General features: G+C 39.5%; 1 protein-coding gene across 1 annotated transcript in view; it reads right to left on the bottom strand.

Moving 5' to 3' along the window:
• DGKG (diacylglycerol kinase gamma) overlaps nt 1-14111 on the bottom strand; it is a 136643-nt gene that overhangs the window by 88194 nt on the left and 34338 nt on the right. Inside the window, 1 exon segment of the mRNA XM_081954472.1 lies at nt 6946-7022. Coding sequence (XP_081810598.1) covers nt 6946-7022 — 77 coding nt within the window.

Genomic DNA, 14111 nt, shown 5'->3' with positions numbered 1-14111 from the left:
GATGATATCCCACCCCGAAACCACGGATGATCTCACCCAGCGGCTTCATGTATGTGTTGAACAGGAGCGGTGAGAGGACCGACCCCTGTGGCACCCCAAAAGTAAGGGGGCTTAGGGTCGACCTCTGCCCCCCTGCCAACACACGTTGCGTCCGGCCGGAGAGGTAGGAGCCGAACCACCGCAAAACGGTGCCCCGGACCCCCAACCCCTCCAGTCGGTGCAACAGGATACCATGGTCGATGGTATCAAAAGCCGCCGAGAGGTCTAATAGGACCAGGATAGAGGAGCAACCCCTATCTCTGGCCCTCCAGAGATCGTCTACCAACGCGACCAAGGCCGTCTCAGTGCTGTGCCCAGGGCGAAAGCCGTAGAAGACACTTGGAAGCACACATTGTTCTGAAGTATCCCTGTTTCAAACTTCAACATCAGATGAAAAGACATGTTCTACTAGAAGATTTTGGATGAGGTCTTTGGCTTGGGAAATTTGCAAATAGTTGATAGATAGCAAAAAAGTTCTGAAAGGAAGAGATTTCTGTTCAAAGGATTTAGTGAAATGTGTGTGTGTGTGCCAGGGGTGGGTTTCTACCAGTTCTAACCTCTTCTAGAGAAGAGGTTCCACAAATCTACAGTGCCGTTTAGAACTCCCTCCCCCTGCCTGTTTGCACATCATCAAGATGAAGAGCGAGAGGAGGAATTCTGGGAGTTGAAGTCCACAAGTCTTAAAGCTGTCAAGTTTGAACACCCCTGGGGATTTTTTTTCTAAAGGGTTAGGGGTGCAAGGGTCTTGTAACTTGACAGCTTTAAGACCTGTGTGCTTCAATGCCAGAGTTTCTGAGCCAACATTTTGGTTGCTAAGCAAGAGCGTTGTTAAGTGAGTTTCACCACATTTTACAAGTTGGCCACGCCCACCCAGTCATATGGTTGGCAAGTCACTCCCACCCGGTCACATGGCTGCAAACTACTCCCACCCGGTCACAAGGCCAGCAAGCCACTCCCACAAAGCAGGTCACACCTACAGAAGAGATTCTAAAAAAATTTGAAACCTACCACTGGTGTGTGCACACATGCTGTCTGTCTGTCTGTTATATTTGTATCTAGGACTTCTATCAAAGAGCTTTGAACATAATATCTATTATCTCTGTTTATTTTCATTAACAACTATCTGAGTTTAATTAGAGTTAATAAGAGAGTATGCTGCTTCAGGTTGATTTTCTGATGAGGCAAAGAACAACACAGAGTACCTCTCTTAATTCCAGACTAACACATGGATCTGATGTGAGGTGAGAGATAAGAGTCTTAACTGGAATTGAGGGAAACAGGCTAAATTATATGGTGGAAGGCAGGTTGTATGAACCTCATGGATCTTGTCATTGTTCCCTTCCCCTCATTATTTGCCATCAAAGGCATCTTTCTTACTCTGCCTATTATAGAACTGGATCTGCAGCAAACAGCAAAATCTTTCATGAGGTTATTCAGGACGGGAAATCCAGTAGGGCTTATTCCAAGGATTGCAATCTAAGTGAGTATTAGATTTTTACAACATAGTATATTTTACAATATTTTTACAATGTTTACAATATTGCTCTATCTTACTAAACAGTTGTAATTTACATAATTTTCATCTAAACTTTTTTGGGATTAGTATTTCCTGTCATGATCTACAGTAAAAGAAGGTTGGAATGAATGGAACGTGTAGCTAAGAGTACTCTTATTTTGCCTGGGACTTGAATATGATTTTTGTTGTTATTTATTGATTTGACTTTCAATCTTTATTGTTGTATGGCTTGGTATCAGATGAATATTTTAAGTATTAATTCCCTTTTATCTGTGTTGGCTTCAAGTATTTAAATAGTCTCTGAAAGTTCTTTTTTTTAACATCTTCATTATATAGTTTAGAAAAGACAGTACAATTGGCTTCATAGAAAGTAGAGATAAATTTATTTGGGCTGTTGGTATTGTGAATTTATATAAGCTTTCTTTACAGAATATCAGTTCCGCCTAGTGGATGAGGCAGCGGGCTAGAAGCTGGGAGACTGTGACTTCTATTCCTACCTTGCCGCCTCCTGCACTTCAAAAATAATAAGACCTCCCTGAAAATAAGGCCAAGCACTTATTTCGAGGGTTAAAAGAAAATAAGACCCTGTCTTATTTTAAGAAAATAAGACCCTGTCTTATTTTAAGAAAATAAGACCCTGTCTTATTTTAAGAAAATAAGACCCTGTCTTATTTTGGGGGAAACACAGGAGGAGAAGGAAAGAGTATTTATGTATATTCGTTGCCTTGAGTTGTTTATAAAAATAATAAAGATGGGATTTTTTTTTAAAAAAAATCATTTTGTTCTGCAAGTTGCTTTCCTCAAACTGGCTCAAAATCAAAAGTGCCAGATTTGCATTGAATTAGGTAAGCATTTGAAAATTCAGCAAGAAAAATCACCGAAAGTACAAATATGTATCAATATATTTGGTATATGTGGGAACACTTAAAAATAACACAATTGAACAAAAAACTAACACTGGTCTTGTGCAGTTAAAAATAAAAGGTAGTTGAAAATAAAATAATAGATTGCATCTAAAGCTGGAAGAGATAGCTGCCCGCAAAAAGTTTAAAAGATTTTGCTATTTGGTCCAGCACTGTATGTGAAATCTTAGAGGAAAAAGATACTATTGGGTATATCCATACTGTCTCACTTTGCACTCAAACATTTACAATCTTTTCTACTTTAGAGGCAGCCGCAATGTGATTATTGTGACAGGTAATCTGCTATCTAAAACAATGTTTTAATTTGCCTGTCAACAATGTCTTCTTTTGGCTTTCCTTAAATGAAAAAGGAAACTTAATAATACAATAGTAGAGTTGGAAGGGACCTTGGAGGTCTTCTAGTCCAACCCCCTGCCTAGGCAGGAAACCCTATACCGTTTCAGACAAATAGCTATCCAACATCTTCTTAAAGACTTCCAGTGTTGGGGCATTCACAACTTCTGGAGGCAAGCTGTTCCACTGATTAATTGTTCTCACTGTCAGGAAATTTCTCCTCAGTTCTAAGTTGCTTCTCTCCTTGATTGGTTTCCACCCATTGCTTCTTGTTCTACCCTCAGGTGCTTTGGAGAATAGTTTGACTCCCTCTTCTTTGTGGCAACCTCTGAGATATTGGAACAATGCTATCATGTCTCCCCTAGTCCTTCTTTCTCTTAAGCTAAACATACCCAGTTCCTGCAACCGTTCTTCATATGTTTTAGTCTCCAGTCCCCTAATCATCTTTGTTGCTCTTCTCTGCACTCTTTCTAGAGTCTCCACATCTTTTTTACATCGTGGCGACCAGAACTGAATGCAGTATTCCAAGTGTGGCCTTACCAAGGCATTATAAAGTGGTATTAACACTTCACGTGATCTTGATTCTATCCCTCTGTTGATGCAGCCTAGAACTGTGTTGGCTTTTTTGGCAGCTGCTGCACACTGCTGGCTCATATTTAAATGGTTGTCCACTAGGACTCCAAGATCCCTTTCACAGTTACTACTACTGAGCAAGGTATCACCTATACTGTACCTGTGCATTCTGTTTTTGTTGCCTAAATGTAGAACCTTACTCTTTTCACCATTGAATTTCATTTTATTAGATAGTGCCCAATGTTCAAGTTTGTCAAGATCCTTCTGTATTTTAAGCCTGTCTTCTGGAGTGTTGGCTATTCCTGCCAGCTTGGTATCATCTGCAAATTTGATGAGTTCCCCGTTTATTCCCTCATCCAAATCATTGATGAAGATGTTGAAGAGTACTGGGCCTAAAACAGAGCCTTGGGGTACTCCACTGCATACTTCCCTCCATGTAGATGCAGTTCCATTGAGAACTACACGTTGAGTGCGGTTGGTCAGCCAGTTACGAATCCATCTGGTGGTGATGCTGTCTAACCCACATTCTTCTACTTTATCTAGTAGTAGGTTATGGTCTACCTTATCAAAAGCCTTACTGAAGTCCAAGTAAACTATATCAACGGCATTCCTCTGGTCCACTAATTTTGTCACATTATCAAAGAATGCAATAAGATTAGTCTGGCATGATCTGTTTTTGACAAATCCATGTTGGCTTTTGGCTATTACTTTGTTTGCTTCTAGGTGTTCGCAAATTCGTTGCTTGATTATTTTTTCCAGAATCTTTCCTGGTATTGAGATTAGGCTGATAGGTCTGTAGTTTCCTGGGTCTAATTTTTTCCCTTTTTTGAAGATGGGAACCACATCAGCTCTTTTCCAGTCCTCTGGTAGTTCCCCGGTGTTCCAGGATCTCTGAAAGATATAATTCAGTGGTTCTGAGATCTCGTCTGCTAGTTCCTTCAGAACTCTGGGGTGTAATCCATCCGGTCCTGGTGATTTGAACTCGTCTAGGGTAGACAGGTGCTCACTTACCATTTTCTTCCCTATTTCAATTTGTGTTCCTAATTTTGTGGTGCTGCTTTTGATAGGTTGGACTGTTTTATCCCTTTGTGTAAAAACAGATGCAAAACATGAGTTAAATAGTTCTGCTTTCTCCCTGTTGCTTGTCACCTTCTTGCCACTTTCTCCTAGCAATGGACCAATTGTTTCCTTAACTTTATTCTTGTTTTTAACATGTTGGAAGAAGCTTTTTTTGTTAATTTTTACTTTTGTGGCAAGCCTTTCTTCATTGTGAGCCTTAGCTTTCCTCACTTCATCTTTACAGGCTCGGGCTATTTGCTGATATTCTGCCTTAGTTATGTCCCCCTCCTTCCACTTTTTATACTTACTTTTTTTGTCTTTCAGTTTGTCAGATAGTTGTTTATGCAGCCATGCTGGTTTCTTTTGGGAGCTGTTATTTTTCTTCTTCATTGGTATTGTGTTAGACTGGGCTTTTGTAATCTCATTTTTCAAAATTTCCCAAGCTTCTTGAGTTGTTTTCTTGGCTGAATCAGTATAATTCTGGGCAGTGGATTATTCCTCCCTCCCACTGTAAAGTTATTTCTAAGGGGTAGTGAGGGGAGGATGATTAAACAAATAAAAAGTATAGGTTACAAAAAACCTCAATGAAAATATCTTCTCTTTCTTTATATATTCCTTTTTGGTCCGCTTCCTCCACATCCTCTCCAGAAAAGCAAATCCATCTTCAAAGGATTTTAAAGGCAATTAGTTGTTATACCCAATGGCAAATGCAACCATATTTCCAAGTGGATAGTAATGAAATATACTTACATCAACTGCTTAGTGCAGAAGAGAAACCACAGTATGTGCTCTTGGCAGAAAGCAGAATGCACAACTTCTAGCTACCTACAAACATTATCCTGCTCGCTTCCGAGAACCTAACAACTACTTTTCTAAATAGGAATGTGGTTGCAATTTGTGCTGAGTTTTTTGTCGACTTGTCTTTCCAATTACTTTAGGTGTCAAAAATTTTCACAGAAATAATTTGTCCTCATTTCCCATTTAATTTAATAACATTCAGTTCTGGACTAATTTGTCTTCATGAATAGTTCTGCAGTTTTCTTCCTTTTCTTACCTGGAAACAACTCACTGTTGTTTTTGCTAATTTCCTTTTCCTACCGCAATGAAGACATAGTTCATTTCGTCATGTTTAGTAACCCCCCCCTTTTTTTTTCCTCTTAGTGAAAACAGCAACATGACAGAATCATCCTTATGCTTTTCTCAACTCCTCAACTTTTACTCCGACCCAAGTTAAGTTCTATGTGCCAGTTTGAAAAAGTAAGCAGTGATACTTCAATATATCAAATGTAGGGGGGGGGGGGGGGGGAGACTAAACCTAGGCATAAACTAATGATACAGTACTCAAATGTAATATGTATTCATTAAGTTGTAGTTCACTTTTATATATCTTTAGAAAACAGTGGGAATAACTTTTAAAATGTTGTAAATGACATGCATTTTGACTAAATGATTTTATGAAAACATTCCTATAATGTATAGGCTTCTCCACCCTGAACATTTAAGAGTCAGTAATAATTAAAAAAAATAAATGCGACTTTAAAAATCACCTTAGTATAAGGCAGCTATTTGTTTTCCAATTTCCAAGTAGAACAGTTAAAACTCCATTGCCTCATCCAATAGCAAAATGTTAGGATTTGTTTCTCACTAAATCCAGTAGAGCTAATTTATGGGCAGAGATGGACTGCAGACTGTCAGAAATCCTTATTTATTTATTACTAGGATTTTAATGCTGCTCTACTCTCATGGCTTGTGAGCAGCTTACATTCCAACTCCATGTAAGAAGATTAAAACAAATCAATATTATATCCACTATTATACTATGATTAGAACAGCCTTACAAGCAGATGAACTACACCAATATAGGAACCAGAAAAGGAGGATCTTGCAACTTATTACAAAGCTTTCTTGAATGTTCTCTAGAATAAATAGTTTTATAGTTTTCTGGAAAATCAACAGGGCGAATGTCAGCCTGATCTTGGCTTTTGATTTTCATTAATATTTTGAGAGAATTTTCATACAAAAAATGAATTACCTTTCCCTTTCTCAGCACCCTAGGCATGATGCCAAATGTATCTTTCCTTAGCAAATATCTTGTAATTAAAAAGAACTTAAGCTAAGCACTGGTGGATGTTTTTCACTCTAGCTCCCTGTGTAGGGAGGTGGTTTTAATCTTTCAATTTCCCATTCAGCAATTTTAAAAAAATCATTTCCCAGAAGTTACTATTAATCTCACAAGAAAAACTTTCCTTCTTTTCTATTATGGTATGGGGCTAATAAAAATCACTTTATCTACTCACACCTCTTTTAAAAACTGATGTAAAAAGGCATATGTAGTGTTGGTTTAGGGTTTGAATAATTTAAAAAGCTTATATAAGATTTAATAACCATTTTATCCTGAAAATGTTATTAAGATCTTTTGGGAATTTTGTACACAGAAATCTACACAGTTAGTTTATTTTGTCAATAGGCATTTATGAATACAGTTAATGCAAGTTTCCTTACTTGTTCTGGATTATATTTTGACAGAATACCATCCCCATGAAACTCTTCCAAAACATCTCTCAATTTCTTGGTAGAATCTAGAAAGTGAAAGACAGTCAGTAAGATTAAGAACAGCCTCTTCCAAACAAGTTCTTCATAACCGGGTAAGGAATGATTGTACAGAATAATAGCAACACCTTGAATAGTAAAAACTATACATACAGTATATCCTTAATAAGAATATCTATTCTGCTTTCTTTTAAATGGCTTAAATTGCGTTAATAAATGTGAGAGCTACTTTCCAAATCTCAGAGCTATCTTGTAAGTAACACGTACATCACATTGCAAATACAAATGTTGGACTATGTTATTGTGTGCAGAATAAAAAAAACCTGCCTTCTTTGTGCAATTTGTATGCCAGTCTTACAGCCACTAAAATCTAGTAGTTATAATCATTTCTTTTTTGTAGAAAGCATTTCCAATTTTTGCAGGGGAAGGGAATATTCATACCAGCCACATAATGATTCCCATCAGTATTATCAGCTTGATAAAGCATTAGAATAAAAGTAGTAAAAGATTAGATAGTTCTGCCCCAGGTGCTGGTGGACCCTGAAAGGTTCCTGATGGAGCTTGGGACTTTTCCTGAATCCCTTGCTCACAACTCAACCGAAGCCCTAGCGGAAGCCTGCGATAGGGCGGCCACTGGGGCCTTGGACCACGTTGTGCTTTGCGGCCTCTGACCCAATGTTGATCCCGGGTAGCTCCCTGGTTTACCGAGGAGCTCCGGGAGATGAAACGCTGGAAAAGACACCTAGAGAGTGATTGGAGGACCAGCCAGTCTGAATCCGACCGAACACTAGTAAGAATTTATATTAAATCCTACTTAGTGGCGATAAAAATGGCAAAATGGCAACATTTTTCTGCTCTTATCACGTCCGCAGATAACTGCCCAGCCACCCTGTTTAGAGTGACCTGCTCCTTAATCAATCAAGGAACTGGGGAAGACCTCTTGCAGGGTAGGGATGAGGAATTTGTTCAGTATCTGCAGGATAAAATCGCTCAATTTCGGACAGGCTTGGACTCTGACTGGGTAGATTCGGGCGAGTTAACGGGGATGAATCTTGTGGAAACTCTCTGGGGTGAGTTTGACCCTGTGACTCCCGAGGGCATGGACAGGATTATGGGGAGACGCAGTGCTGCCACTTGTGTGCTGGACCATGTCCCTCTTGGTTAGTTTCGGCTTCCCGGGAGGTGACATGAAATTGGCTCCAGGTGATTACCAACACTTCATTGAGAGAGGGGTTCTTTACCACCGCCTTGAAGGAGGCGATGGTGAGGCCCCTCCTTAAGAAGCCTTCCCTGGATGCAGCCTCTTTAGCCAACTATCGTCTGGTCTCCAACCTTCGCTTTGTAGCGAAGGTTGTTGACAGCGTGGTAGCACATCAGCTTCACCAGTACCTGGACAAAGCTGCCTATCTGGATCCTTTTCAGTCGGGTTTCAGGCCCGGGTACAGCATGGAGACATCATTGGTCGCGTTGGTTGATGATTTCTGGTGGGCCTGGGACAGGGGTTGTTCCTCTGTCCTGGTCCTATTAGACCTCTCGGTGGCTTTCGATACAATTGACCATGGTATCCTACTGCCATGACTTGGAGGGTTGGGGTGGGGGGGACCATTTTGCGGTGGTTCTCCTCCTACCTGTCAGATTGATCGCAGTTTGTGTTGAGTGGAGGGCAGAGATCGAACCCGAGGCACCTCACTTGTGGGGTGCCCCAGGGGTCGGTTCTCTCATCTCTCCTGTTCAGCATATACATGAAACCGCTGGGCGAGATCATCCATGGTTTTGGGGTACAGTATCATCAATACACTGACGATACCCAACTTTTCATCTCTACCCCAAACCACCCAAATGATGCCCTTGACGTGATGTTCCGATGCCTGGAGGCTGTATGGATCTGGATGGGGACGAACAGCTCAAGATCAATCCCTCCAAGACTGAGTGGCTGTGGTTCCCATCATCCCAATTTGAGTATCTTGTACTATATTTGATGATAGGGGGAGAAATTTTAGCCCCCTCAGAGAGGGCCTGCAATCTGGGAGTCTTCCTGGATACGTGGCTTAGGTTAGAAGAACACCTGATGGCTGTGACCAGGGGGGACTTTTACCAGGTTCGCCAGGTATGCCAGTTGCACTCCTTCCTGGATAGGGATGCCTTGTGCACAGTCACTCATGCCCTCGTCCTTTCTCATCTGGATTACTGTAACACTCTCTACATGGGGCTGCCCTTGAAGAGCACCTGGAGGCTTCAGCTGGTCCAGAATGTGGCCACGCGGGTTGTCATGGGGGTATCTAGGTGCTCCCATGTTACACCCCTTTTAGGCGGCCTGCACTGGTTGCCGGTTGTTTTCAGGGTGCGATTCAAGGTGTTATGATCTTTAAAGTGCTCCATGGCTTAGGCCCAGGGTACTTGTGAGACCACCTACTGCCACCGGTAGCCTCCCATCGTCCAGTACAATCCCACAGAGTTGGTCTCCTCAGGGTGCCGTCAGCCAGGCAGTGTCGGCTGGTGACTCCCAGGGGGAGAGCCTTCTCTGTGGGAGTGCCTTTCCTTTGGAATGAGCTGCCCCCAGAGCTTCGCATAATTCCCGACCTCCGGTCCTTCCGGCGCGCCCTAAAAAGTTAGCTTTTCCAGAAAGCCGGCCTGGCCTGAATAAAATAAATTATTAATTTTAATTGTTAATTTTAATTTAATTTCTAAATTCATTGTAAATGTCTATTGGGTTTTTTGCATATTCTATTTAATCTTTCTTTTAACTTTTGTAATATGTGTTTTTATGTTGTACGTCGCCCTGAGTCCTTTGGGAGATGGGCGGCATAAAAGTCCAATAAACCTAAACCTAAACCTAAAGAAAGACAAGTTCTAGCCATTGAATTCTGACTGGATGATCTCATACTAATATATTTCAGCCTACTGATAGAATTGCTGTGAAGATAGAATAGCGATTGAAAGCACCATTTTTCCTTCCTCTGCCTGACATAAAATACTGCAAAGAACTCCATCTCTGCATGGGGTATTTAGAATGATTGAAAGTATCATAAAGGCAGAAAAGCAGAGGGACTATTAAATACATAACATGAGCACCTCTGCAGAGTGAGTGATCCTCAGGATGCACTATGTCAGATCATGTTTTTCATATCTATAGGAGAAGATGTAGGAAGAAGATTCTGGCCTAAATCCAAGATTTTATGCAGATTGAGGCAAAACTGCAAATGGGGCTTTTCATAAATCCCAGTCATTTATTTTATTTATTTATTAAATTTGTTTGCCACCTATCTTGCTGCAAGAGTGTGCTATTAAAGCTAGCCAAGTCTGCAAATGGGGAGGAAAAATTGGTTTGTAAGCTGCCCAGAGTTTGACTTTATGATGGTGGCTATGCACATGTTTTAAATAAACCAACAACAAGAACCTCAGTTTGTTGCCCTTTCACAAGTTTGTTGCCTGAGAAACTACTCTGAAACTACTTCAGCTCCCCTTGGCTGCTGATACCCTGAAGCCAACAATGCTTTGGACCTAGCATTAATGGCATCGTTAGGTCATTTAATTTAATATATAAGGACAAAATGATCAAAAGACCTAGAATAGCTATTTATATGTATTTCAGAAATTATAACCAGTTCTGAAGGACTCTGGGTAATATGCAGTAAAAAGAAAAAGAAGCAAGATAGGCATATAATTCCTAGCAGAAGCCAGGAGATATGTCATCAATCAATCAATCAATCAGTTGCAGTCAAAGACTTGCTAAAATAAGACAAGTTAAATTAATTTTTGGAACATAGGAAAATAGGAGCCCTATATATCTAACAACAAAGAGTATTCCAGAATGTGGGGGCAATCACAGAGAAAAGCAGTTGTAGGATTTCCTGCCTAAGCAGGAGGTTGGACTAGAAGACCTGCAAGGACCCTTCCAACTCTGTTATTCAATTCAATTCAATTCAATTCTTATCCATGCCACATGTACTTTGCAATGGAGGGAAGACTTTCAATGGCCTTCTCTAAGTGACTGGATTGGTGTATTTTAAAACACATTCATCTTTTTTCAGGAAAGGATGCTTGGTTATTTAAGAAAGATAGCTTTCCATTCTTTGTACTGGAGATGTAAACAGATCTGAAGCATCTTAATATATATGATTTGGATCTATGAGCTTTTGATGGCTCATTTTAGCTCAGTATTTATATTTTTGTTAATATACAATTTGAACATTTATGAACAATCTTGGATATATTAGACTGTAGATGTTGGAAATATACTTCTGGAGGAAAAAATAACCCTAAAAAAATATGTTCACTTTCAACCCTGACCTGGCTCTTCACTGATGCAATGAAAGGACTAATATATTTCTGTCTTATCAACATTTAATCAGTGGCTTTATAATGCTTCATAAAAAAGAGAAAAAGAAAGAAGGTATTTCCTTTTTTTCTCAGATATATATCAATGTATCTTTTTCCATTTAATGTGCTTTTTACTTATAGCAAATAATAAAAAAGTAAAAATATGACATCTCTTCCACATGGCTGTGCTAAGATATTAATGATTATATTCTACTCCTTTCAATTTTTTAATACTTAATGTGATGCCAACTTTCCATCTGCAAGGATTATAGCCTGTTTCTGTAGTGTGACAATAAATAGGACTTCTTACATGGGCTAATTCACAAGGGCAAGTTTTGTTTACTTTAGGCTTAGCAGTTAGCATGATATATGAACCAACCCATTATAACATTATAACTAAACCACGCCACTTTAAATTGTACAAAAAGCAGAGTCTTAAAGTGACATGGTTAGTATTATAATGTGTGGGTTTGTACCTTTGTTTATGCCACAGAATTAATATAGCAATGTATGATAGTATCTCTTTTTAACTGTACCATCAGCAATATTTAAGGAGAATTCTTCCATAAAATGTCTTAATGGAAGCCATTGTTCTCTGCTTCTTAATCCTCCTTAGTGAGCTTTCAGAATTCCAGGAATTGAAATGTCCCAGCAGTCTCACAGTTCAACTGCTCTGGATTAAGAAATTGGCCCCAAAGGAAAAAATAGACTGAAAAACCACAGGGAAATGATTAAAAGAAAGAAACTGCTTTGAGATGTCTACAGAGGCTTCTATATATAAACTATAGGGATTGCTCAAGATCCCATCTCTTCAGGGGTAATGAATTTTGTGATGTTTAGGCTAAAGTCTCTGAAAGATTAAATTCATGGTGATAAGTCAGTGGGAACATTCTTTTCTGTACATTCTCAGCACTTAAACTTCACACCAATCTTCCCAAATGGGAATGTAGGATTTGGCTGCAGGTCATGTAGTTGAACTCCAATGAATCTGCAGAGCACAGTTGGGGTAGGTTATCTTATGTAGTTCCATATAAAATATGCTTTTGAATATGTGTGTGTGTGTGTGTGTGTGTGTGTGTGTGTGTAATGATATTTGTATGGATATACAGAAGAGTTGCCTTGGTCAGTTCCATAAACGTTAGACATGTAAGTATTTTTAACAACTCCTCTTCTTCTCCACTGCCAATCTTTATAATAATCTTTTCTTAATCTGTTTTCTGAATGATATTTCTTCTTCCACTTTGCTGACACTTTGTCCTTAGACACTAATCAAGTGCAATTGCTTTTCTTCCCTTAGATCGGGGCTGTCAAACTTGTGGTCTGCGGACCGGATGCGTCACATGCTGGCCACGCCCATGCCCGGTTTAGCGAAGGGGGGGAAAGTCCTGATACATCACGTCATGCTGCCATGATGACGTGATGACACTCCTGTCTTAGATCAACAACAGCAGCCCTAATTCATGCTTTTACTAACGAAAGATCCAGAATTTAATAAGACTTTCTTACACAGCCAATGACATCACCATCCATAATTGAGTAAGGAAGTGATGAGTGATAAATTACATCAGCTTCCCCAGTCTGCCTTGATTCTGAATAAGTCTAGGTAATCAAGGTCTCCCTTCCTCTCTCTCCTCTCTCCTGTCTCCCCCTCTCCCCTTTCCTCTCCTCTCCTTTTTGTGAAGTCCCTGCACTACTAGAGGTGATATGGCTGCTTCCTAGACACTCTTGTCCCATGCAGTGAGAGCTGAAGTTTACTTCCCCAGATTTATAGACTTGTTTAGAGTTATATACTGTAGTTTTGCAAGGGCATCTAAACCACTGAATTCAACCACTTGCTCAGTGCAGGAACCCACATTTAAGCCATCATGATAGTTGGCTTAGATACATCCTGTGAAGACGACTCCATCATATAATTATAATTTTGTACCTTTGTTTATGTCACCTTTCTGAATAATGAGTTCTGCTGACAAATTGAAAACTTGCTTTTATTGTTCAGATTTTTGAAACAATAATTTAATTATTCTGAGTCCTGCATTCTGAGATGATAACAGGCTAGGTCTCTATGTTGTTCTGTTGACAGCCTTTCAGATATAAAAATACTGATTCCTCTCAATCTTTTCTTCTCCAGGCTAAAGATTCTCTGTTCCTTCAGTCTGTCACTGTAGAAGATTTGGTTTCTAAGTTTCCTATTCACCCTTGTTGCCCTTCTTTGGATCATTTTTAATTTCTGTAGATTTCCCTAGAATTTCTCTTCTTAGCATGATGTGCAGAAATGAATACATCCTCAAAATAAGATTTGACCTAAGCAGAACAAAATGGAACAATTACTTCCTGTAATTCCCTATATGTTATATTCTCCCATACCTAAATTTTACAAATTGCATTTCCTTTCTAACAGCCAGATTACTTTGCTTACTCAATTTGTGATTAACTGTTATTCCGTGACACTTTTTAAAGTACTTCTGTCAAGCCCAGTATCCTCTAGTTATGTTTGTGAATCTGAGTTTGGTTTCTTAAGTAAATAGCTTTGCATTCTCACTGTTAAATTTTGTTCTATTATTTTCAGGATATTTTTCTAACCTATCAATATTTTGTTTAATTTTATTTCATCTAAGAGATTAGCTGTGTCATCAGTTTTGCTTCATCTGCAAATCTGATAACCTAACCTCCATCTCCTGATCCAAGTCATTAATAAAAAAGTCGAGTTTACAGTCTGGGATTCCTCAAAAATAACACTTAAAGAACTGGCCAGACCATCAGTAAGCTCCTTCATATTCTGGTATGCAATCTGGACCTCA

Source organism: Natrix helvetica (assembly GCF_964273705.1).
Source record: "Natrix helvetica genome assembly, chromosome: 5".
NCBI lineage: Eukaryota > Metazoa > Chordata > Lepidosauria > Squamata > Natricidae > Natrix > Natrix helvetica.
This window is presented reverse-complemented; position numbering and strand designations above follow the sequence as displayed.